The sequence below is a fragment of the Thunnus thynnus genome, chromosome 3, assembly GCF_963924715.1.
Source record: "Thunnus thynnus chromosome 3, fThuThy2.1, whole genome shotgun sequence".
Classification (NCBI taxonomy): domain Eukaryota; kingdom Metazoa; phylum Chordata; class Actinopteri; order Scombriformes; family Scombridae; genus Thunnus; species Thunnus thynnus.
This window is the reverse complement of record NC_089519.1, coordinates 33,598,687-33,622,907: the sequence shown is the minus strand read 5'-3', so window position 1 is coordinate 33,622,907 and position 24,221 is coordinate 33,598,687. Positions and strand designations below refer to the sequence as shown.

Sequence of the window (24,221 nt, the reverse complement as noted above, 5' to 3'; positions counted from 1 at the left end):
ATTGATCAGCTGAGCGAAACCAATAAGTAAGAGATGAAAGGTGGGAGGCGTTGGCAGGGCTCGCTTCAGGACGACTTCGCGGAAATCGAAGTATGCAACATTGAAATGTTGAGAAACCCAGCGGGGTCACGGCACTTTCAAGACCCGCAGACCCTTCGCTTTGCTGTTCCCACAAAGTCGATTTTCTCTAAGTCAACACTGTATTTACCAACAGGTTGTTTCTTGCCTTGCTGCTACTTCTGGAACTTAATCTATCTAAACAATATATTATTAGATTAATAGAAAGATATATGAAAAAAACACAATCAAGGAACAAAGAAAATATTTAAAGCCTAACCAGCAGAAGGTTTGACACCTTAAGATCGTCTGGAACTGATAAAACACAGCTGTGATTAAACCTGTACAAAGTTTATAAAAGCTTAATGGTGATGGTTCAAGACATTTTTATCGTTTCCAATAAACACTTACAGAGAGTTGAATTTAATTAACATAAAATCCACAGAAAAAAAGAAGCATAATATACTAGGGATAAGCTGCGTGTTGTGAAAATGTAAATATCTGGTTCACATATTGTGTTCTTTAAGGATACAACTGACACTATATGGTGGTTGGAGAAACATACTGCATTTGTCAGCAAGGCATGAGCAGAGGTGAGCCGAATGCTTACAAATGTACTGCATTGTCCATCTGTTTGGTGGTTTAACTTGCTCCCTGTGATGCTCTTCCACAGCAGTGGATTCACTGTTTTGCTCATCGTCACTTCATGCATCTTTAATGAAAAAAAATGTTCAAGGATCTTACTGATGCTTTTGCATTTCTCCCATTTACCACATTAGATTTGAAAAGCCTTTGCGAGCCGCTCTGTGGTTGCGTAGCTGGGATGTGTTATGTACTGTAAAAATGTTAAACATCTTAGGCTTGAGATCACAAGTGCTGCTTCTTAGAGTGTCTGTAAACATTCAGAAAGTGGTGGTTTTTTTTAGTGATGACAGCTACATATGTTGTCCACAGATGGTAAGAATGAATAACTGCAGATATAAGTCATGATAGTGAAGTCATGACAATATTGACAATATGTAATGCTCTTAACTTATAAGCACGATTAAACACTAATTGCAGACTGACTTCACAGCCTCAAATCTTCTAAAGCAGATTTATACATTTCATGAGATAAAAGAATTCATACAATTGATAGACACAGCATGTTGACTGATACATTTCAATGATTGTTTACCATCCACCAGTTATTGCAAGTAATACTTTGCAAACAAGGCTGTCTTACTATAGATACACGTGAAAATGTTGTGATGTGATCCACTGGGACACGTTGATTTCAGCATCTCTGCCTAGATAACAGTTTGACTGTTCTTCCAGGAGAGGAAATAATAGTCTAAAGCTTCATTTATACTCCCGAGCGGACGCGCACACGGACAGCTGCAGACACCACGGATGGGTAGTTGATGTGTTTGTACTACCTTCTGGGGTCCGCTCGGAGGACGCGTTCCACACATGCGCAGTAGATCGCCGTCTACAGGAACACAACAAATTGCAGGTACACGGATGTCCGCACAGAGCCCACGCGCACACCCTCTGATGACGAAATTTACATCACCTGGACCCAACTATAATTTCAGCTTAACAGTGTACAACACAGTCCACAATCCATTAAAAAAATGATAGATACATTTATGATACTCTGCAGTCCAAAGCTAAATTTGATACTATTAATTTCAGCCAGTAAATAGATTTAATATTTTTACTTTTCACTTAATTAACTGACTTAAATATATTAAGACTCAAATCTTAGTTGGTTTTTGGTAGCTGTGTCATTTTTCTTTTTTAGCCTGAATTTCAGAGTTTGGGTCAGATCTATGGTTGTGCATCTATTTAGCCGAATCTCATCAATTTTTCAATGCACAACAGTTGATCTTTCCACCCCTTGTGTACTCTGTAGCTTGTTGAAGATAAGAGTGGTTTGCCATCTAGGGCTGTGTTTTCCAACCTTTTTGGCCTGTGACACTTTGAAGTGAAGTAGTATCAACTGTAGTCCCTTTGTGACAGTTTGACTGTACTGTATCTATGAGTATTACCTAAAGAGGTTCAACTCTGCTGTATTTCAAAAGTAAAGAACAAAGATTAAAGAAATGTCATAAAAATATAAACATAATTTGTCTAGCAGAGATGTGTTTTTTTTAATCTTGTTAATTATCTTACAACTTCTCCGATTCATTAAGCAACCCCTTGGGGGGATTTGACCGTCGTTAGTCACATCAACACGCAGCGCACGTTCACCAGACAACAGTTCAGAGTTTTATTTTTGGCCAATTTGACAGAATTAATTAACAACAGTTGATAAGATCTGCCTGTGATAGTTGTCATCTCAGCCTGTGAAATCAATGTTTGTTGGCTAAAACCAAGAAGCCTGACTGCGGTTTAGCATCTGGATCTGAATCTCAATCTCTGAGTATGACATCATCACCTCAAGCCAAGTTTCCACACAGAGCCCAGTGTTGGACTGACATGAAGCGCTCTCCGGAAAATGCAGTGCAGAAAACACAGCAGCAGTGACCGCTTTAACCTCTCCGGTGTTGTTTTAGGCACATGACCGTGGCACTCTACTACCAGAGGCCAGTTTGACTAATCCTGTTGTCTTACCCTTTGACCCCAGGCGCAGAAGAGAAGCCGGGGAAGGCTTTGAGGCTGCCTGCGCTGTGGTTCTTCTTGGTAGAGAGGTCCAGGACGCCATCTGAGGATAAACACATACAGGAAACCGGTTGAACTCAAATCTTATTCAAAGCTTTACTGGGCGTTGCAGAGTCAGAAAACACATTAAAACACATAGCAAGTCACATACCTTGATACTTCTTATGCATTTATATTGTACTGAAGGTTGATCATATTATACGCTTACTCAACAATGTGTAGATTAATGTCTAATTTGGTTATCTGGTCTTAAAGGTTCAGTACACCCCATCACAACCTTTTGTCAGATGGTCGAATAGCTTTGGAAACCCCCTCCCCGCCACACCTTAAGGTAAGGGGGAATATCTCTGACCATTTCTGAAACGTTCCAAAACCGACTCACCCAATTTCTACCATGATTGATCAACTGTGCCAGAAAGGAGCCAGGGTTTGAACTCTCTCTAACTACAAACGAGTGCAAAACTATGAATGTCTTCCAGAAGAGACTGTCTGAAAGTGCATACATTTATCCCCATATTTAAGCGTCATAACATCTCCCTCTCAACGATAGCCGACTTAGCATTCCTTCGAGTGTAACCAATCGAAACAACTAGAAACACTTTTGATTTCCAACGTTGTCAGACAAGACTCTGTAGGAACTGGTTCTGATCAAGCATAAACTGAGGTGATGGTGATATGATTGCTGCTGGTGCCCTATGCAACCCAAAGAGGACACTTGTAAAAACAACCAATAATGGTAGAGAAAGGTTAAGATTGTGAATCAATGCCCGCTTGCATATAGCATTTAGAAAAAGTCATATTTTCTGTAAGCATTTTGATTTTTTAATAAATACAGTCAATTCTGAGCTGCATAAACAAAACACTTAAGGTGCCTTCAATGGCAAAGGTTTTTTTTCTCAGTGATGAACAGCATCAAAGGTCCGTGTTTGGAGACTGACGATCCTGTGGTTGGTATCTAGTCAATTATTTCTTGCCACATTCCAGTGGATATTTTCAGATATTATTTACTACGCAGGATCTGTTTTCTTTCAGCGTATTCATCTAACAAACAAACATATTCATCGAACGACAATTTTCTCCTCCTCAGTCCAGCTGGACTCCTAATTTTCACCAGGTGTGTTTAATGCCTCACTATACATCAATAATGATGTTTTGGATCGCAATCACGATTTGATTAACCTGAGCAGGAACAGCGTTACCGTGGCAACTTATTCCATATTCCTGTGTGAAGGTGAGAAATCACTCGGTTTCTGCTACGTTGACAACTATACTATATGTTAATCGATTTGCTAAGAGTAGCTGCTTTTTATTTTAAAACAACACTCCTCATTAGCGGAGAGGGAAAGGAATAAACTGGGAAAAAAAAAACAATTGAAGCATACATCAGATAATATATGTGTGATTTATATATGAAGCTGTTCACTCTCTTCTCACTCAGACTTGCAAATGGACACTGTGTGTTTACTGCATGAAACATTTGTAAAAATTTACCTCCACAGTGAGAAATCACTGCTGTCACATCTGTGTGTGTGCGTTTTATTAATGAAATCAATCATCATCTTATATAAAAATTAAGAGCTTCTGTAACTGCCTGTGTGGTTGTGTGTCTGCATATGAATGTCTGCTTCTGCTTATTTCTTTGGTTAGATGACAAAAAATGAGATATTTCAGAACAGGTGGACTCTGTGACACTTTAGCACTAAAGTCTGGGAAATCCGGCAGCATACTGTGTGTGAAATCTCAGCTTATTTGTGAATATGTTTCAGGCAAGTCAGGTCACCACACACAGAGGAGATACAGTATATCATCATGTTTTAACTAATCTGCTCCTTTTGCAAAATCCAGGTATCATATAATGCTGTTATATATATATAAAAACCTGATCATTTCCATGCATATCATGCATAGGGGGCTTTTTCATGACTAGATAGTTGTATTAAATTATTTCCAGCTTTTTAGGACACACAAGATCTCTGACAGATAGTTAACAGGCATTGCATCTATGTTGGCCAAAATTGATGAAAATACATTTTTTTGTGTCTGATATTTTGACAAAATTTGGCAAAAGTAAGTTTTTAAATCATAAAAACTTTCAATTGAAAAACCTACAGTGCACATAAATGCAAATGTATACACATATATTCATGAACAAACGCCCTCTCTGTCTGTCTCTCTGTGTTTTGCTGGTGTAATCCCTAAAGTGCAGCTGACCTTTCGACCGCTCTAACCCACGCAACCCTATATGGGCACAGGACGCACTACTGCATCGCTAATCTTCAGGGGGCTTTTTGTCATTTAATCGGACAAAAGGGAAAATATGAGGTGATATTAAAATGAAAAACAGAGTCACTGTACAGCAGCAATGAAAATGATAAATCTGCTGATGTGTGAGGGCAGCATGTACTTAATGTAAAGCATACAGTACACACTGGAATCCATGGCACATGTGTTTACACAGGAATTTGACTCCAGAATTAATCTGAATCAAAACGTTCTTGAGCCACAAAGTGTCCAGTGATAACAACCAAGATAGTATATGGAAGTGGGCCACTTCAGGAAAATGATGTGGCCCTGCTGGCCTTCTTCTGGCCCGGACAAAATGGATGTGAGCCTGCATGTAAAATAGCAAATATGGCCCAAATATCTAAAATCAAATATGGGCCTTTTTTTTGTAAAGATGCAGTGCTCTCACTGGATGTGTGCCAGTTTTGGTTTGACATATGGCATTGCTATGGCTTGCTTGTGGCCCAGATCTGGGAAACAGGGGCCCAAGTGCCATCATCCCACATGGTATGTGGGCCGGATGAAAGTGCTGAAAGTGTCGGGAGTGGGCCGGATCTGGGCCACAGCAATTTTGCTATCTGGGAACTATGATAAATTACACATAACAAGTCACACTAATGAGTTCCTTCTCTCAGTTAATGAACATGTTATTTAGAGTACATCTACGTTAGCATGCTTGTTTTCACATAACACATTGGTGGTAGTAATAAAATCACCCTATATTACAGTATTTAAGAGTTAAAAGTCCACCTGATGAATGCAGGTCCACTCTCATTTTGGCTCATTAGATGCTAGATGCTCCACTTTCTAGTCCCTAACATCATCTGCCTACCGTTTAGTGCTGGGCATGTAGTGTTGGTTTATCAGAGCTTATTTACTGAGAGCAGCTGCTGGGAAAAGGGTTCATATGAGCAGTGAGAACGACACAGAGTTTGCGCCGTAAAACCAAAACTATGAGCTAAAAAAGGACAAAAAGCGGTAGAGGTGCACCCATTCACATTACATGTAGTAATTCTATGATGTTAATATAAAAACATTCATTAGTGGAGCATTAAGAATGTAATTTTTTCCTAGATTACACCTACTGTGTCATATTTAAACGAGTGCATGCCTGTGTATATATGATCCAGCTTTGAGGATAATCTGTCAGAATTCGTCTAAAAGGTGTTTTGTGTTTGCGCGTGTGTGTGTGTGTGTGTGTGAGAGAGATAACGTGCGAGCATGAATTGGATGTAAATGCCTAAACCTTTTTTTGTAAAAAATTAAGGAGGCTTACAGTAAGCAGATTCCAAAAAGCTGGTATTAAAGTGGGTGACCAGTCACACTGTGGTCCAGGACTGAAACAGTGATCTGTTGCTGCGGCCTGCTCGGCGATCGAAACGCAGACCTCCTGCTGGTTTAGTTTGATTAAACGGAGATTGAGCCCTGAGCTGAATTTCAGAGCTCAGAATAGTGCTGCGTGGGCTGAGTCCAAAATATGATGGCTTTCCAGTGATCTGTTCATGAGTATAATCTGTGTGTTGAATATGAATCTGCATGTGCTCAACGTGAACCTGTGTGTGTATGTGTGTGTGGTCATCTGTGTGTTAACAATGTCAAGGTAATGAAACATTTTGTCAACATGGCAATCCTCTCTGAGTTTAATCATCTGCTGTGTCAATAGGAGAAGTAGAAAACATGAATCAAAAATACAGAAATAATGAAATTAAGCAAATATATACTACAAAATGTACAGCTGATTTAATTACATGAGTTGAAATTATTGAAATGCTCCTGTATTCTCTTGATTAATGTGTACGTGTGGGTACCTTTGTTAATGGTATTGTGGAGGCTTTAAGCCCAAATAATGAAATATTGATTTTTTTTTTCAAGCTCGGGGATGATTCACAAATTTAATTGATTTTTTTTCCCTACAAAATGCAAACGTGATTAAAACATCATATTTTTTTTAGGACTTCGCGTGCAAAACAGTTGAACAACATAATAAAAATAAAATACCTGCACTGCCTGCAAGGAATGGACTGTCAATGTCAGATGTCTCCACTATATCGAGCACAGTCATCCATTTAAATAATCAGTTTCAGCACAGATAGAGCAGAAAAGTTTCCATGGTAATTCATCTGCTTCTGCTGTTTGTGTTTCCTGACAAACCTGATATCTACCCAGCAGGTAGGGACAGAGTGGGGAAAGTAGAATCCACACACTCTTTTAATCTGTCCCTACTGTTGATGGGACTCCTTAAATTCACTGCAAAGTAGCCTGAACAAGCTAGCTACCTGAAATCATGACAGTCCAGCAAACTGCAGCAGGTGCACTTATAGTGTTCATGTCACAGTTTACAGAGCTGTTATGACTGACCAGTGTAGCCAGCAATCATCTATGTTACTTTTTGCCAACAAGATAACCTTTTGTGCACGTTGTAATAACTTGATTTTTACGATGTGTGGACGTTGTACACATCGTGCAAATACAAAAACTTAAAATGAATATGGTCCAACGCTCTCACCCTGCTGGCTCGGCTCTGGGTCGACCTGGTCCTTTTTGACGGTGAGGTCCAGCGGGCCGTCCTGGTCGGCCATGAGAAGTTTGCTGAGGACGGGGTTCTGTGCAGAGGCGACGGTCGTACCTCCTCCACCGTTACTGGATCCCGTGCCGTTGCTGCTCTGGGTGCAGGCGTGTGCTGAGGCAGCAGCAGCGGCCGAGGCAGAGGTGGGGCTGAGGCCCAGTCCCGAGGTCGGGGACGGGGAGGAGGAGGCAGATGACGGAGGGGAGCTTGGCGTGGGCAGGGGCCCGGGTGGGGAGCAGGGGGCCGGGGCCAGAGACGCCGCTCTTGGCAGGCTTTGGTCCTTCATGGTGCCGTTGGGCAGGGGCGGGTCGTCCTGAGTAGTTTTTGAGGTATATTCCGCAGCGAACTGGCGGATCATTCGCTGCATGATCTCACGAGCCACTAGAGGAATGTGAGGGTCTGAGAAACTTGGGAGGTCTGGAGAGAAACAAAACAGAGGAGCAAAAACATGTCAGCATCCCATCCTCCAGGAATCTGTTCAGGCATTTCTATGCTCAACAGTTTATTTATCCCATTTTATCCTGAAAATGTAATCCTGATGCTATGCTGAAATAATCCAAAAATCACCCAGAAGCACATTTAATCCCGTCTATTGACCACGATGAAAACACCATGATATCAGTGTGCACAGCAGATTATTCCCTGCCATTCATCAGCTGGGGTTTCCATCCTTCTTCCTTAAAATCTCAAAGGAGTCTTCCTTAATTCTATAAATCTCTTGTATTTCAGAACAATATATGTATGAAAATTCAGCTGCGTATTGTTCTTGAATCATTGTGTTCACTAAAATGTGTCTGCACAGACAAACACACATAGTCTTCTTAACAACACATGATACCATGCAGCTCCTTTAAAATTAGTAAAGAATAGATTTAATGAATGGTGATTTTTGATGATCAATTAAATTGGTATGGCATCATATTGTTTTGTATGAGATCGAATCATATTGAATCAAACTGTGTTATATTAGATTTCTGATTTAGTCATTAATCAGGATTTTGTTCCTGTTCCATTTCTAAAATACTACTTCTAAAGTACTTTGAAATACAGAATATAAGAATATAAATATAAGATCTATTTCAAAGTGCACTAAGCACCAGGACATGGAGACTGGGAGACTGGGAGAAAGCACAGAATCAAACTTTCCATCATCCCCTGCTGCGACAAAACAAACCCACATCAAACACTGGTCATTGATCTCATGGGTTAATACACGTTGAGCAAAACAATGACGATACTCATTTGTTATTAATGCATTAATCTGGCATCGTCCCAGATAAGTCAACTGTACTTATCTCTTTAAAACCAGCAGCTATATTACTTGGATACTTGCATATGTGGAACCTTAAATCCTCAAAACAATACATTAGCCCAAAAATCTAATCCTAAAGCTATACTGAAATAATCCAAAATCACATATATTCTATACTATATATATATATATATATATATATATATATATATAGCACTTAATCCTTTCTATTGAACAAAACACCATAATATCAGTGTACAGTAGGTACATGCTGCTATTTTCCAGCGGTACCTCACACATCTGCTTTCCTAAAATGCCTCCTATGATGTTTTTAACTCTGCACTATTTCTTCTTCTTTCTTTTTTTTTTTCAAATAGCTGCTCCTTTTTCCAAACCAATTTGTACCACTTCTGGGGGTTTCATATCTTATCATACCCATAGCTGTGTCATCACTTGTGTACTCCAGATAAGCAGCAATAAGGGCTACAAAGTAAATGTGTGAAAAAATACTGTAAAACCACTGATCTATCGTACTTCTCCATCTGAACTTCTGCCTGAGGCTCTTCCAAGTCTGGGTGACTAAAGCTGACATCTTGATGAGAGCTCAAGCCTGCAGAGGCAGTTTTTCATCAGACTTTTATAGCAGTTTTATAGTCACACTTACAGCAAACCTTTAAACAATGGGTATTATTCTTGAAGTTGCCATTGTGTCTGCTGGAGAATTGCTCAGATTTTGCATCTCTGATCATTGTATTACGTATTGTAACAATAAACACTCTTATCAAATTACTAAATCTTTTACAGAGATGATCAAAACCGCCATGGAGATGAACAATGGAAATGTCAGACATGAATAAAAAAACGCCAAGACAAACAACAAGAAAACAAAGAAAGAGAAACAAATCATGTCAAAGCCTGTCTGGTACAGTGTTGTTTTATGAAGTTTTTTTTTAAAAGGGGACATTAATAAGTCCTCTGAAAAGAAGGGAAACATCTTTCTCCCAAATGAAACCATGAACTCCTTTTATCAATATGAAATAAAACATGACACAAAGTATGTTTTAGGATAATTAAAGCTCATGTCACAGTTGTACTGGGTAACAATCCATTGTACTTTTTTGGAAGATAAAACAAGTCTTATGTCAAACTTGCAGCAGCAATGTAGTGCTAAAAAGGAGGGTAACCTAACTCCATTTACTGATCAACTGAACCTTCAGAAGCACATTTAGTTAAATCTTCTCTAAATTCATAAAACTGACATTTGTCTATGCCACTTTTAAGTACAATAAATAAGATTTCTGCCTTTCAGATTTGACTTTTCATTATCAAAAGCTTAAAAGACTTAATGACTACAACAGGCTGCTGTAAAACCACAGACCTATATGTAGGTGTTGTTGCCATTTGTTGTTTGCGATACATTGCCTAATCCCCCTGTTAATGTTATGTGATTTCTGTGCTTGTGTGCTCCACCTAAACAGGACACTATATAATCCCTGCCACTGAAAAGACCTTGTTGGCATGACAATAAAAGGGCTTAAACTGTAGATTGGAGTATCTGTTCTGACCTGACAAAAGATACGATAAGTTACAGTAGTTAACAGACTCACATTCGTGATTCCATTGTGTGGACACACTGTGGAGCTTTTTCCCTTCTGCCAGAATCAAACAGGCCTTAAATGCGAAGAAAAGCCAGGGAGTGGCTTACTTTGCTGTAAATGTGCTCTAATTATAAAAGTCCATTTTGACAGGTGCGGGTTTTGCACTTCTACCTTGGAAAATCTACTGGGGGAACTCCAGCACGCAGCGACCGTGTGTGCTGTGTTTGCAGGGAAATGGCTGTTGTGTAACACTGCAGGCCGGTGCAAAGGTACACGAGTGGTCTCGCCTTGCTAGAACAAAGCCGAGTGATTTGGCAGCTGCATTTTTTTTTTGAGAAACATTTCCTTGAGTGGTTGAGGAATTCTGCCGTCCACCCTGAGGAGAGAGGAAGCTTCCTGAGTTTGTTAATGATTGGACGTTTGTATGCTCCAATGTGTTTGGATATACTGTATAGTATATGTTACACATCTATGTCCTGTACAGGGATTGGAGTAAATGTAAAGTCTCACTGCATTCTGAATATTTCTGAGGATAATCTGCCATCGCTCCAGGCTACTGGTGTTTGCTTACATTGCTTACTAGATAGCACAGGTGGTATTTTTGGTACATTTCAGATTTCTGACTCAAAAAAATTGACACATTGTGGTCAATACACTTCTTTTAATGCGGAATTATAATATATATAATAATAGGACAAAAACAACTAGGAATGAGTTTCAAAGGGTATGTAATGTTTGTCCCAAGCAAAGCAAAATTCAAAATCCTAAAGTCTAGTATTGTAAATTGTACAATGCAGACAAGAGGTTGGGTTTACTGTGCTTTTTCATCCCTGAGACTGTGACAGAAAACAAATAGTTTCCTTTCCAGTTCAGCAATTCAAACCAACCAGTTTTTTTAAAAATGCCAGAAACTGCAGATCAAACAGACGATACAAGCTTGTATTAGGAATCCAGCTAGAGGCCAAAACATGCTGTATCATCATAAAAAATAGACCACAAGCACAGTGCAGTAAAGTACTAGATACTGATAAATATGGTAGAGTAGTGATGTTACATGACAATGTGTTCTTGTGCTGACTTGTTTGTTAATGTATGGATGTCTGGGTGAGTGCGTGTTTGTGTGTCCCATCATGCTCATGCCTGTGCGACTGTGTTTATCTGTTCTATATATAGAAGCTCCACAGGCAGCCCTGCCTGTGTGAGCGAAGCCAGATTGATTAGGGACGGGCGTTGATTGGACAGACATCTGCTTCCTCCCTCCCACCCTCCCTCCCGGAAAAAACACAACAGCGACTGTCTCCCAGGCTCAGCTCTCGTCTGTCACAAAATACCTGCCTGCCTGGGGACGGAACATGATACGCACTGAGTTTGGAGGGTGTTCTGGCAACTCAGCAAAATTTTCGGACATTGAATAGATGCTGATACCTGCAACAAAGCTGTGAGTGTATGTAAATGCAAGCACCACGATGGTAAATAAGAAACTGATGGGAAAATACCATCACATCTATGGAACCATATTTATGTTCTCAAAATAAGCTTTGGCCTTACATTAATTCAACTAAGATATCATTCTGCTTGATAGCATTCATCACCAAAGGGGTAATAATACTGGAGAAACAATTTGAGTTTTCAAGTAATTTACCTAGTTGAAGCAAAACTAAAACTAGTATTCAAATCTTTTTCTCTACAGGAACTAAATGACCTGTAACTTAAAGTGTAGCCATTGTCACAGGTTCTGCTTTTGTTTCAATTGTGCTCCCCTTTCTTTGGCGGTAAGTTCCTGAACCTATATCTTGGCTCAGGAGGTGGTACTAAATCCGAGTTCAAGGTGCTGTTGACCTTTTATTGTGGGGGTGGGGGTTTTCTATTAATTCAATGATACACACATTTAAAAGTCATTGAATGTCATGTTGTTAAACTGAACTACACTCGCAACACTTGCCTAGCAGCTTGTGTAAATCACATTTTTGTCCTGGTGACGCCACACAATGTCGCCTTTTCAATGATGTAAATCCGAAACGTTCTGGTTTGTAAAGCAATAGTGGAAAACAAAGCAGAACCTAGAACCTAGACCTTACAGTCTTCTTACAAGTCCAGGTACAGGTTATGGGTCATTAGCTTTCTGTATTAGAAAAGAGCTAAAAGACTATAAAGAGCTTGTAGACATTGAATGCACTTGCATCAGGTTTTAGGAGTATCCTGTTTAGATGTTCCACATGTAGACACCATGTCTTGGTTTCAGAAACCCGGATAAGTCTTTATCTTGGTTTTGAGAAACCTGGAGTGCTCTGATGAAAACCAGAATACTGGTTTATCCAGGTTTCTGATTATTCTCTGCCATTTTCAGAGGTGTGTCATTAATTCAAGTTATGTAGCAGTCAGTCAGTAATGCACATAACATAATGGCAATTTATGCTGTGATGATCAACATGCTGAAAGGGAAAGTCTGACTTTGGTAATGCAGATCATGAAATGTGTTGTTGTTTTTCATTACTGGTGATCAAATGGAGAAGCTAAATCAGCATAATAGCAGAATAATACATGCAGCAGAGTTCAGACAGCCAGAAAACAAACTGTGTTCATTCTCAAATGTTGAGGTATCTCAGTATGTACAGAAACATGTCATATTGTTGTATTATTGTCCATGTTATATTTACTGGGATGTTACACAGCTGGTTTGATAGTTTCTTAGCACGGATTGAGGAATGATAGTGCATAATTCCTTAAGTGTCCGAAAGCTATTTAAATGTACATCACTGAATGTGGAGTCAAAAATCAGGTTTTCATTCAAATGAATTGCAAATTTTCACTGAAATTTCAAAAAAAAAAAAAAGCGAATTAATGAGCGTTTCCATCCACTACTGTTTTGCAAATATAGATAGCACAATGCGATGATGTAATTAATAGAGAGACAGTCATAGCTGAAGTGATGAAAAACGTGATATAAATCCTGGTGATGGAGAGCATGATGGACAGTGGAGATTATTCAAATTTCCAGTGTTTCCACTCATATTTTTTTAAACTGCAAATTGAAAAAACACATAAAAAAGGGTAGATGGAAATCCACCTAAAGTCTGCATGGAAGAAAGAGTTAGTTTGGCAAAAATGCTCTTTACAGGAAATGAGTCTTTGTTTAGCCGTACAAAAGTCTCAACCATGACTCCTACACTACATTGAGTGTGACCTTAACACCTGCCAGATAATAGAGAGCAAAGGCCAGCTTTTATGCAATACTCTAAGCATTTAATACTCTATGTTTACACTGCGGTATCAAGTGTCATTGCTCAAACTTTGACATTGAAAAGATTTAACATTTATGGTTTATGAAATTGTCTTGGCCTGGGGAGAAATCAGCCCGAAAGTTGCTCAAGGTTGTTTTAAGTTTGCATCAACCAAGCTTAGGTTTTATATTTGGCTCTAAATATTGAGGCTGCAGTCCTCGTGTGACGATATTATACCGGTGCCCCTAAAGTTAACTGGACATCTCCCCTTGGTTCATTTTCAGTCTGCCACACTTAACTCAAACAAGGCCCTCAAAAAGGCTCAGTCTGGGTCTGATTTGCACTAAAGCTAATGAACAGTCTTTGATTTTAATGTGTGTATTTCATGTATTTTTGTTATGGCTTTCTTATCTCCAGCCTAACTAACACTAGCAAGTAAAATAACCTTCTACAAAGTTCCCACATGGCCTCTCATAGTAATCACGGCACTGTTAGTACAGGTCGGAAAAGTGGGTCGGCCTTTCTGGCCCAGATCTTAACCGGTTTAGGGTCTACCTGGAGGGCAGAAATGTCTTTGTCCCAGTTGTAAAACTATGAAAAAGTTACATGTGGTGTCCCTCAGGGATCGATCCTTGGCCCCCTTTTTATCCATTTACAAAGTGCATAAATGATCATATTATGCAGATGACACACAACCTTACACTTCACTCTCCAACAGTAATGGCTATAGCACCTTTCAAAACCAGAGTTACAAGGTGCTAGAAGAGAAATTTACTCTGCAGATGAGAGCATTTTCATTACGAAAACTGGTTTCTTTGATCTTGCATCTTGAGATTAAACCATATTTTTCTGATCATTGTAGGCAATCAGCAATTTTGACACCGTTAGAGTTTTATATTGTGTATTGCAATGAAAAGCAACAAAAAGCAGGGTCGTGCTGTGTCCACTTACATGATTCATCCATTACTTTCCTTACAAAAGAGCTTTAAAGTCCTAAAAATTTTCCCAAAAAGAAAACAAATCTGTAAGAAATGGTAAATGGTTTAGTTTCAACTCAAGTTGGGCTGTAAAATCCTCTAATGCAATAAATGTTGTATAATACACTCTGGTATTATATTCCCTAATAGGTATAATTTTTATGAAATTCCCTTATATTCACTGATTTCCCATGGGAATAAACCAAATTTTCTGACTTAACCTGTCTGAAATACATCTCTGGAAATAATTCCAGATGTTCATGACCAGAGGGAATGTGGTAATGAGTAATGAAATGATGGGTGAAGAGTGTGTCTTGTGTGTGGGGGTCTTACCTTTTCTGTGGAACACAGCATTGAGGAAGTCTTGGGCCTGTCTCTCCAGCCGGCTGATCCGAGACTGCTCCTGTTTGAAGTCTTCACACTCCGACAGCACCTGGCTGCCTCCACCGTTCTCGACACTGTGCTCCTACACAAACACAGAGAGACAAATGAGTAGGTAACGGCTCGTTCTGTCAAAAAATAATCCCCTCACACCACCATCGCATCACAGGTGAGCTCCACTTGTCATTTTACATTGTGATTGTTTAACCATGTCCAACTATACATGTCCATCATGGTTCTCCTGCTCAGCTCTGTGAGCCAATAGAAGATGTGAAGTATTTCCTTTGGCCAGAAAATGGAAAATTATACTCCAAGTCTACAGGTAAACCTGATTAACTTCTTTTTAAAATTCCAGTTGAGAAAATTTGAGTGTGGTCATCCTTTCTCAAAGTGCAACACGTCTTGTGGACATCTGCACTTGTATATTTATCCTGGTAACACTAGGACTATATTTCACTGGTTAAAAACAGGTAGGATTTTTGTTTTTATATCAGGCATAACTGTTAGGCTGAAAGTAACAATCCATTGTCAATTAATATGTCTGTTATATTTTTCAGTTAATCAGAGGCAGCAAATCCTCACATATTATATCATATTGGCTATCAACCACTGGAGAGACGGTCGCCAATTGCTTTTCTCCAGTTGATTTTAAGACGGTGTTTTTTATGTATTTTATTTATTCTTTTGGGCAGTGGGGAAAAATGCATTGTTGAAATGTGCAATTATGTTTTAAATTGGTGCCCTATAACCAGAGAAAACTGAGAAAAAGGCTGTAGATTCCCCATGTCCTACAACAACCAGAATGCATTGTGCATGACCGATCCAATAAGACTGACTGACTGTGTGCAAGGAACATAAAACAAACAGCACACTGGGGTCAGTTATGTTGATAATTGCAAACTTAGCAAAAGCTGCACAGCTGCACACAAGCAAGAGCTGTCGATGGAAAGTTGAAACACCTCCAAGTCTGCAGTCTCCATGTGAGCATGTTTTGGGAAACAAACATGGGTGAAGGGGTGAAAAACTGCAACCAAACGCTGTTTCTTTTACCTATTTTTGACGACAATGAGCAGCCGCAAAAGTTAACCCACAGGAAACTCAACACAGTCGCTGTTCACTTTTCTATATTCAAAGTTAAAGTTCGATACAATAATCTGTCAGAAAACAAATTGAGGACCGCAAAGTTTGCTGAAGTCCAGAGTTTTCAGTCTGCCTCCCTTCTCTCTGACGATCCTCACCGGTCACCTGTCGATGCTGCAAAGCTGCAGCGCCTGTCTGGTGGTGGTCACTTCCTCCTCCACACTGTTGTGTCTGATTCAACAGCGCAATATTCGGCCTCATATCATGAAACTAGTTTTCTTCTAAATATGCTGATATTTTAGTATATTTAATAGTATGATATTTTAATGTCTGTCTTCTGCTTTGCTGGCGTAACATGGTAGACTTGAGTGTTTTGGGAGACCCACATTTGACAGTCCTTGAAGGCACCACTACAGAAAATGAGAAAACGTAGTTTGTAGTCTAAAGTAGATCTCCAAAGTCCACCAGATGATGCGTCACCTGGCGGACTTTTACCAGCAAATGATAGGGTAGCTCTGGGTACAGGCAACATGGAGGGACATTGTTCATTTGCATATACTACCCACATTGTAATGATACATTGCTGGTTGAAAAGTTTCCCTTTAACACCACTGTCAGCATGTCTGGTGGTTGTAACTTGTAATGAGTGTAAAACAATTGTCTTTACAGCACTTAACAGGGAATTTGAGTGTATGTGTGTGTGTGTGTGTTTGCGTGCATCAACGGTAAGAGAGACAAAGCAACAAACATAGAGATGAGAGCATCTTTTTAAGGCTCTCACTGTTCCTCCCTCCTCTTTATTTTAACCCCCTCAGTTCTCTCTTTCTGCTGGCAGTTTGCATGGCGTCAGATCAATGAATCAATGGTTCCCGCCTACTGAAGCTCCTCTGGCATTTCACAAACAAGCAGAGGGTAATAACAGTGAGACACAGAGAGCTTTCAAGCCCTAACAGATGAATAAAAGATGAAAATTATATTGAGTGAGAAGAGAAATACAATTAACGCTACTGCAAATTTTGTCTTATTTGTGTCATGATTTGCAACCTTCGAGTGGCTAACATAATTATTGACCAGTCAGACAATACTGCTGAAAAAAAATCTCATGTAATCCCTGCAAGGCTTTAATTGATTTTGTTCTGGTGATTGATTTAGATTTTTTTTTTTTGTTCTGTTCAAGTCTTAATGATATTTGTGAGAGCTTTGGCAAATTAGCTCTGTCAGTAAAAAAGGGCTTGCATGGCTTTATTAGCATAAGCAGAGAGAAGGAGACAGATGGGGGATGGTGAAGGGGGGGCGGTGGCGAAGCGAGGATGTTTTTAGGAGACAGATGGCCGACTTCGGAGGTCGGGCAGGGGTCAAGTCGAAAAACAAGAGACGGTCGGCGGCTGCAGGAATTACGCCCCCTCCTAACTTCCTTCCCTCCCTCACTCGCTACACATTCGCTCCCTTGTTCAATCACACCCCAAAAATAAAGAAGAAAATGGAAAAACAAGCTCAACACCACTTCATGCACCCATAGACCTGCAAATTAACCTACAAATACAGACAAAGAACCACTTAAGAGAACAACTTTTAAGCCAATATGGGCGAGAAATCCTAGAAGTGCTCAGAATTGAAAGCTCTGCAACAATCTAGTAAGTGGACAATGAGTTGAGATGGTTTTGTCAAAAACTTGAGAGAAGAAATCACAGACAAAAAGCAGCAGATAACATTTTGTTTCAACTGTTGCACAAATTGCACAAAAGAATTTCTCAAATAAAGCCAAATAAAAATGTGAATCAGTGCGTTTTTCCATCAATGACCTTCCTGCAAACATACTCAAGAGAAGGCAATAATTCATGGAGCACAGCTTGCACCTTTCATTGCTACTTCCCACCTACAATAACATGGCGTAACATTTGTGTTTTCTCTTTTTTTTTTTAAATAAATGAATTTGTCTCTTGATCTACATGGACACTATGGTTATAGAGAGGTGACATGAAACAAAGGCTGCCGTCTGGGTTCAAACAGGAGCAGTTACATACATAACCATGTGTGTGTATAAAGTAATAGTCAGAAGTCATTATTATCCTGCTCGTACCAGTTTTTAGCCGACGAGAGAAACTCCGAGAGGAGGCACGCACTGGCCTCTTTGCTGCGGCGGGGAGTCTCACTAATTTACCCCTGTTTCACCATCCTCCTCCTACCTCCACATACATACCTTCAAATCATTATGTTACATTCTTTTCACAAGCTAAATTGGGGTCAAGACCATGATGGTTGAACAACAGAAATAACAAGTATGTCTGAGGAGAAGGAGGAGAGACAAAAAGATGTTGAGGAGAGAAAGATGTTGAACTTCTGACAAAAAGCTTAGAAATAAAAATGACAAAAAAACACACAGAATGTGTGGATGGAGGGAAAAAAAAAATCATTCATGAAATAACATAAGTGCTATATTGAACCGGAAGAAAATACATATAAAAACACACAGATTCTGTTGCTGGATTTTTGGATATTTTGGAATGAAACACTCATCTCTTCCTCTAATACTCTTGTCACCCACAAAGGTGGTACTTTCTATTTTGTAGCCTACATAACATATTGGTTATTTATTTTTGTAAGTCTTAGCTAAGAGTGCATGAAAACTGAATGCAATACAATGTAATCTCATATAAGTATATGATGATTACACATGATATATCATGTCTAGCATTTTGTCAGTTTTACTAGAGCCAGGAGACGGTTAGCTTAGCATAAAGCCTAGCTTGAAGACTGGAGGCAGGTAGAACTGCTAGCTTAGCTCTGTCCAAAGTTAATAAACGCCTACCAGCTGCTCTAAATATTACTACTTAGCATGTTATATATTGTTTGTTTAATCCTCGTTTTGTTTAATTCTCTCTCAGGAGAAAATAAAAGCAACCTTGACCTTGAATCTGTACACAAACCGAAATGTAAAACTTTTTCTTTGCCAGGTTCAGTGACTTCCTGGAGTCTCTACTGACTGTCTGGCAACCTCAAGGCTCTAGTCTTCATGGTAAGCTAAGCTAATAGGCTCCTGTCTCTAGCTTTATATTTAGCATACACGCTTCTCATAAAACTCTCTGCAAGAAAGTGGAAAAAGCGTATTTCACAAAATAATGCACTATTTTTTAGTTATACACTATTCACCTATGTGAAGAAGTTAATTGACTAACTTTGAGCCCTATAGGGAAACCCTATATGTACATGAAGATAATGTGCAAACTCTACACTGAAAAAACCCGGCCAGCTGACTGGTTTAAACTGAGGGCCTTCATACTGTGCTGACTCTGAGCCATCCACTCACCAGTTTCTGAAACAGCTATGGCAATAAAACCATTCAAACACTGACAAAGAGACAAAATGTTACCTTGACTTTCTCGCGTCTTAAGCAGCAGAAGAGACAGTTTTCATCAAAGGACCAGTCAGACACTTCCTCGGGCTCGCAGTCTGGATAAAAGAGAGGGATACAGAGAGCAAAGGGTTAAATCCAGACAAACTCCAACTCCCATGATTCCTCGGTATGTCACAACTTGATGCTCATTCTAGCAGTCCTTTTAAACAGGCATCACCAGAGTTGTAAAGTCGTGGTTTGGCACCTTCAAATGTACACACAAGCAAGTAAGGAGTTTGGAGGGAAATTCAACAGCATAAAAAGGACATCGCCTTTGTCTCTGATTATGTTTTGTGTTTAATTTGCACCGTGTGTTTGTTTGTATGTCTTAATATCCGGATGCAGGTGGAGTCTTCAAACCCAGCTGTAAATGAAGCGTAGATGAATCAACAGAGAAATCCCAACACACATCCAGTCGAGCCTGCAGAGTGAAAGCTGAGGGCCCACAAACCACAACAATGAGAGCATTAAAATGATTCACTTTTAATTACAGCCGACGATTAAATTAAAGCGATGACTACCTTCACACGTCAAGTACGCTGTGTGAAAAATTAACCACACCTGTGATTGACAGGTGATCTCAAACGCTACGTGAATGCCTCTCTGTGTGTGTGTGTGTGTGTGTGTGTGTAAATATGTCTGCATGTGTTTGTGAAGTATTCATGCCCTAAAGCCCTATTTGTGAAGAAGTAATAACCCCTTTCTGAGGCTGTATTCTGCTAACATGTTCAGTGGGATGAAGAAATTCACAGCATCCTCCTGGTAGTTCAGCTGCTACAATTCATGAAACGGAAACATCCTGGTTTTCAATCCTCTCTCACCTCAGAACGTTTTTTTTATCTCTCCCTATCAAGTGGAGACGTGGGAAGAGCCCCTGGTTCTGAGAGTAATTTCACCCCCACTGGAAATTCACCTTTGAAAGTTTATTTGTTGCTAACTGTAGCTGATCATAAACATACACAGGAGTTTTCTAGATAATTTAACATTATGTTAACATAACAGAACATAAAAATGACAGAATTCTGCATATTGTTATAACAAAGAGGCTCGTCTGCCATGTGGTGCCCCTTGAAGAATAAACATGAGATCTTTTTAACCCTCCTATCGTCCTCTGGTCAAACTTGACCCGTTTTCAAATGTTTTTATATCAGAAATATGGATTTCTTTCATCTAATTGCCTGAAAATCACATGGATGGTTCCATACCACTCACTTTGCATGTAAAAGTAATGATCACTACTTTCATTGAATTTTGGGTGTTTCATTAAAATTTATAGCATCTGAGTCAAAATTGACCCGGGAGGACAAAAGTTGCATGGTCGACTGGAAGACGACAGGAGGGTTAAACAATTATCACAGTATAATTGTGGTGAAGGTCTGAAGGATTTGTGCGTGAATTAATGCAGTAAAAGATTTTTTTTTAAAAAGTCTGTGGTTAATGTTTACAATAGAAGTTGGACCTTGCTTTTTTGTGAGAATTAAAAAAAAAAAAAATCACTTTTATTGGAAATAATGAATAAACGAGGGCTGCAACTAACGATTAGTTTCATTATCAATTAATCTGTCGAATATTTTCTCGATTATACATATAAAATGTCTGGTTGTTCTCTGTTTCATCCATCAGTCTGTTGTACATCATCATTTTTTTATAACATAGTCAAAAATCTTAAATAAATCACTGAAAGCACTGCTTAACTGGATAAAGGTATAAGTGAGCTCTTCACAGGCCCTACTCAGGATCAAATAAGTCTGAATTATCTTCAGTGTAATTGGTTCCAGGTACGGTCCTGATGTTTTGCCTCTGGGGTCTTCGGTCTGTGTGTCTAACATGGGATCCAAGCGGATTCACGATCAGCTCATAATCATCCCAGGACAAAAATATGATTTTTGACATGTGAACTGCAACGTGAAGAATAAAATTACAAGTACTGTGACTCTTTAATTGATGGAGCATCACCAGTGTTGGTGCACTTTGGATTGGTTTAAACTGTCATTGGGCTCATTTTGGACCTGCCTCCGACTTTTTGTATCAGGCAGATGTGTTCATGTGTGTCGGTTTTGGGAAGGTTTTCCATTGGTTAGATCAGTTTCAGAATTTTGGACCGGTTAAAGTCTAACTCCTAGAAATCAATGTCTCAATTTTAAACCACAGAAGCACAACAGAAATCATGTAAAGAATGAAGAAATTAAAAAAAGAAAATGTGATATTATGGAGACTATGTGAAAAAGAATGTTTAAAAGAAACACAACCGAGTCATACAAAATACAAATCTCAGCAATTATAACTGATCAATGGCTGCTGGTATCAATATTAATCCTGTGCTTGTGGGCTGATGATTGATTCAGATGTTTCCGACTGTCAGTGCAGCTTCACTGAGAATCATTCCAGTTCAGTTTTCTGTACTTACATAGGTTATATACATGTGAGTCTTCATCCCTCAGAATGTAAATGCATTTTACCAATATAGCATCTTCTGAACTGAGAGAGAGAGAGAGAGAGAGAGAGAGAGGAGAGACTGCTGTCGGCTTGGTTACAGCTGAGCTGTTGCCATGGCGCTACACTTCCTTTAAAAACCAATTCCGTTCAGTCCGAAACCACATCACCAGAGAGTGACAGACATATATACAGAGAGAGAGAGAGAGAGAGAGAGAGAGAGAGAAAGAGAGATGCGTTGAAAAAGAGGAAGGAGTGAGGAGAGGGAGGAGAAAGAGGAGTATGTTACAGACAGGAGGAGAAAGAAAGAAGGCAGAGTCAGCTCCACAGAGAGACAGAAACACAAGAACAAAATCAATACGGTCACAATATACTGTGAACATACAGTACATGTCAGAAACCTTGTATGTCCAAAATGTCACCTTTTCAGGTGCTGAGAAAAGCAGCTGAAGCTGAGTTAGTGTTCAATCAGCCCTGAGGATGGTGAGATACTCTCATATATCTTCACATGACATCAAAATGTGAAAATCAGCCGAATAAAACCACATCGTGTTCATATTAACGGTAACGTTCCCACTGGATCATCTGGAAACCTTGCTCAGATTTACCAACCAGATAATTAAAACTGAACTTTTTTTTTTTAACTTTGTGGACGCACACAATGAGATATAAATAACTCATCAATTAGTAATTTGTAATTAACTTATAGATCGCCGTAACTGCTTAATTTGACAGACCTGTATTATAAGATAACACAAATTTATTATTGAACCTGTCTGAAGATCACTCCTCTGCATGTTTGATTTGTCTCCTCGTTGCCATATTAGCCTCCAGAATTTGCAGCCAAAATGCAACCTGAGCTCCTATAAATCATTTCCTGTCTCATGTTTGACAAAATAAAAGTAAGAAAGTAAGAAAGAATAAAAACAAGCAACCCTTTTAGAATAAAATGCAACCGAAAATTATTAGATTATTACAACACATGGAATTAAATTGTTAGCTGATCTGTGTGTACGTAAAAATTTTAATGGATTTGTTTCTACTGTTCTAGGAAGCTAATGGTTTACATTCATTTCTGTTCACTCTAAAACTTGCTTGAGCTGTATCTTCTTTTAAAGTGAATATAAAGTTTTTTGTTCGTAATGTAATGAAGTGCATTTCTATAAAGATCTCATTATTATGAGAATTACAAGATATAATTATGAGAAAACATTTCCAACATCTCTTTTTTTTCTCTAGTGAATGCAATGGGCTTCCATAGAAATTCAATATTGACTTTTCATATGATTCTCCAACCTTAAAATGTGTTACCATGCAACAATAATGCAACAATAATGCAACAATGCAGAAGGTTAATGCAAACTTGATGTACACTGATGGATTTACACCATGTACTGCATGCATTGAACACAGTCAGTATAAATATATAACGTGTATGACTTGGAGTTCAGAGTTATTTAACACCACACTGATGTCCCGCTGCACCTCTGACCACGCCCAGCAGTGATGTCACAGTGTACCGACACACCCTGAGTACACGATTACATCACTACAGCAATGTGAGACTTGAGGTCAGTGAAAACAAAATTATTAGCTAGTGTTGAAGTGTTAGCAAGTTGCTTTTTTGGGGAATTTAAATTTGCAAAGACAAGGGAACATAACTGCATACTGGATAATACGCAGAACCTCAACGTCTGTGGTTCGATTTCTGCCGTTTACCTTTGTTGCATGTCTCACATGACTCTACTCCTGTTTTCTGGTCTTTCTGTACTTTAAACTGTCAAATAAAAGCAATGAATGCCTAACAATGGTTTAAAAAAAAACCCTTTCGGGGACACTGGTGTGGTCCTTTAACGCCCGGGACACACTGGATGCGTGAGCAGCGCTTGTGTGTCGCGGAACCTCATGCTTTTCATTTCGGTGACCATGTTAACATCTAGAGATTCGAGGTCTCGCCTATTTTCTCTGCGCGTGGTTCTAGGAAATAAGACGGGGAAAACGAGAAAGATAGGGCCGCCAGTAGCAGAAGCGCCGCAGCAGACACGCTGCAAGCGTGCGAGACGCAGCAGTTCAGCGACACACACGCGCACGCACTGCTCACACGTCGACTTCTGCCATCATCACAAATCACAAAAAGGAACCATACTAGGTCTACTAGGTTACACAATGTATAAGTTATCTACCTAAAGCCATCTTTTTTACCTTTATGTATATGTGTGTAGGTGTAAGCGTATAAGTGGCTGTTCATACACGTTCCTTATAATACAACACGTCTCATCTATGGCTCCTCCAATTACATTCCACCTTCCTTTCACATTCCTGCGAGACGCGCA

General features: G+C 39.3%; 1 protein-coding gene and 1 long non-coding RNA gene across 2 annotated transcripts in view; one reads left to right on the top strand and one right to left on the bottom strand.

Annotated features, from left to right (window-relative positions):
* lcor (ligand dependent nuclear receptor corepressor) overlaps positions 1 to 24,221 on the bottom strand; it is a 90,376-nt gene that overhangs the window by 8,818 nt on the left and 57,337 nt on the right. Inside the window, exons 3-6 of the mRNA XM_067585476.1 lie at positions 19,432 to 19,511; positions 14,934 to 15,066; positions 7,493 to 7,969; positions 2,656 to 2,746 (exon numbers count right to left, since the gene is read on the bottom strand). Of these exons, the coding sequence (XP_067441577.1) occupies positions 2,656 to 2,746; positions 7,493 to 7,969; positions 14,934 to 15,066; positions 19,432 to 19,511 (781 nt within the window). The remainder of the gene's footprint in view (positions 1 to 2,655; positions 2,747 to 7,492; positions 7,970 to 14,933; positions 15,067 to 19,431; positions 19,512 to 24,221) is intronic.
* LOC137180189 (uncharacterized) lies at positions 14,989 to 20,906 on the top strand. The gene is made up of 3 exons (XR_010927922.1): positions 14,989 to 15,150; positions 19,016 to 19,077; positions 19,457 to 20,906. It is a non-coding gene; the product is annotated as an uncharacterized lncRNA (long non-coding RNA).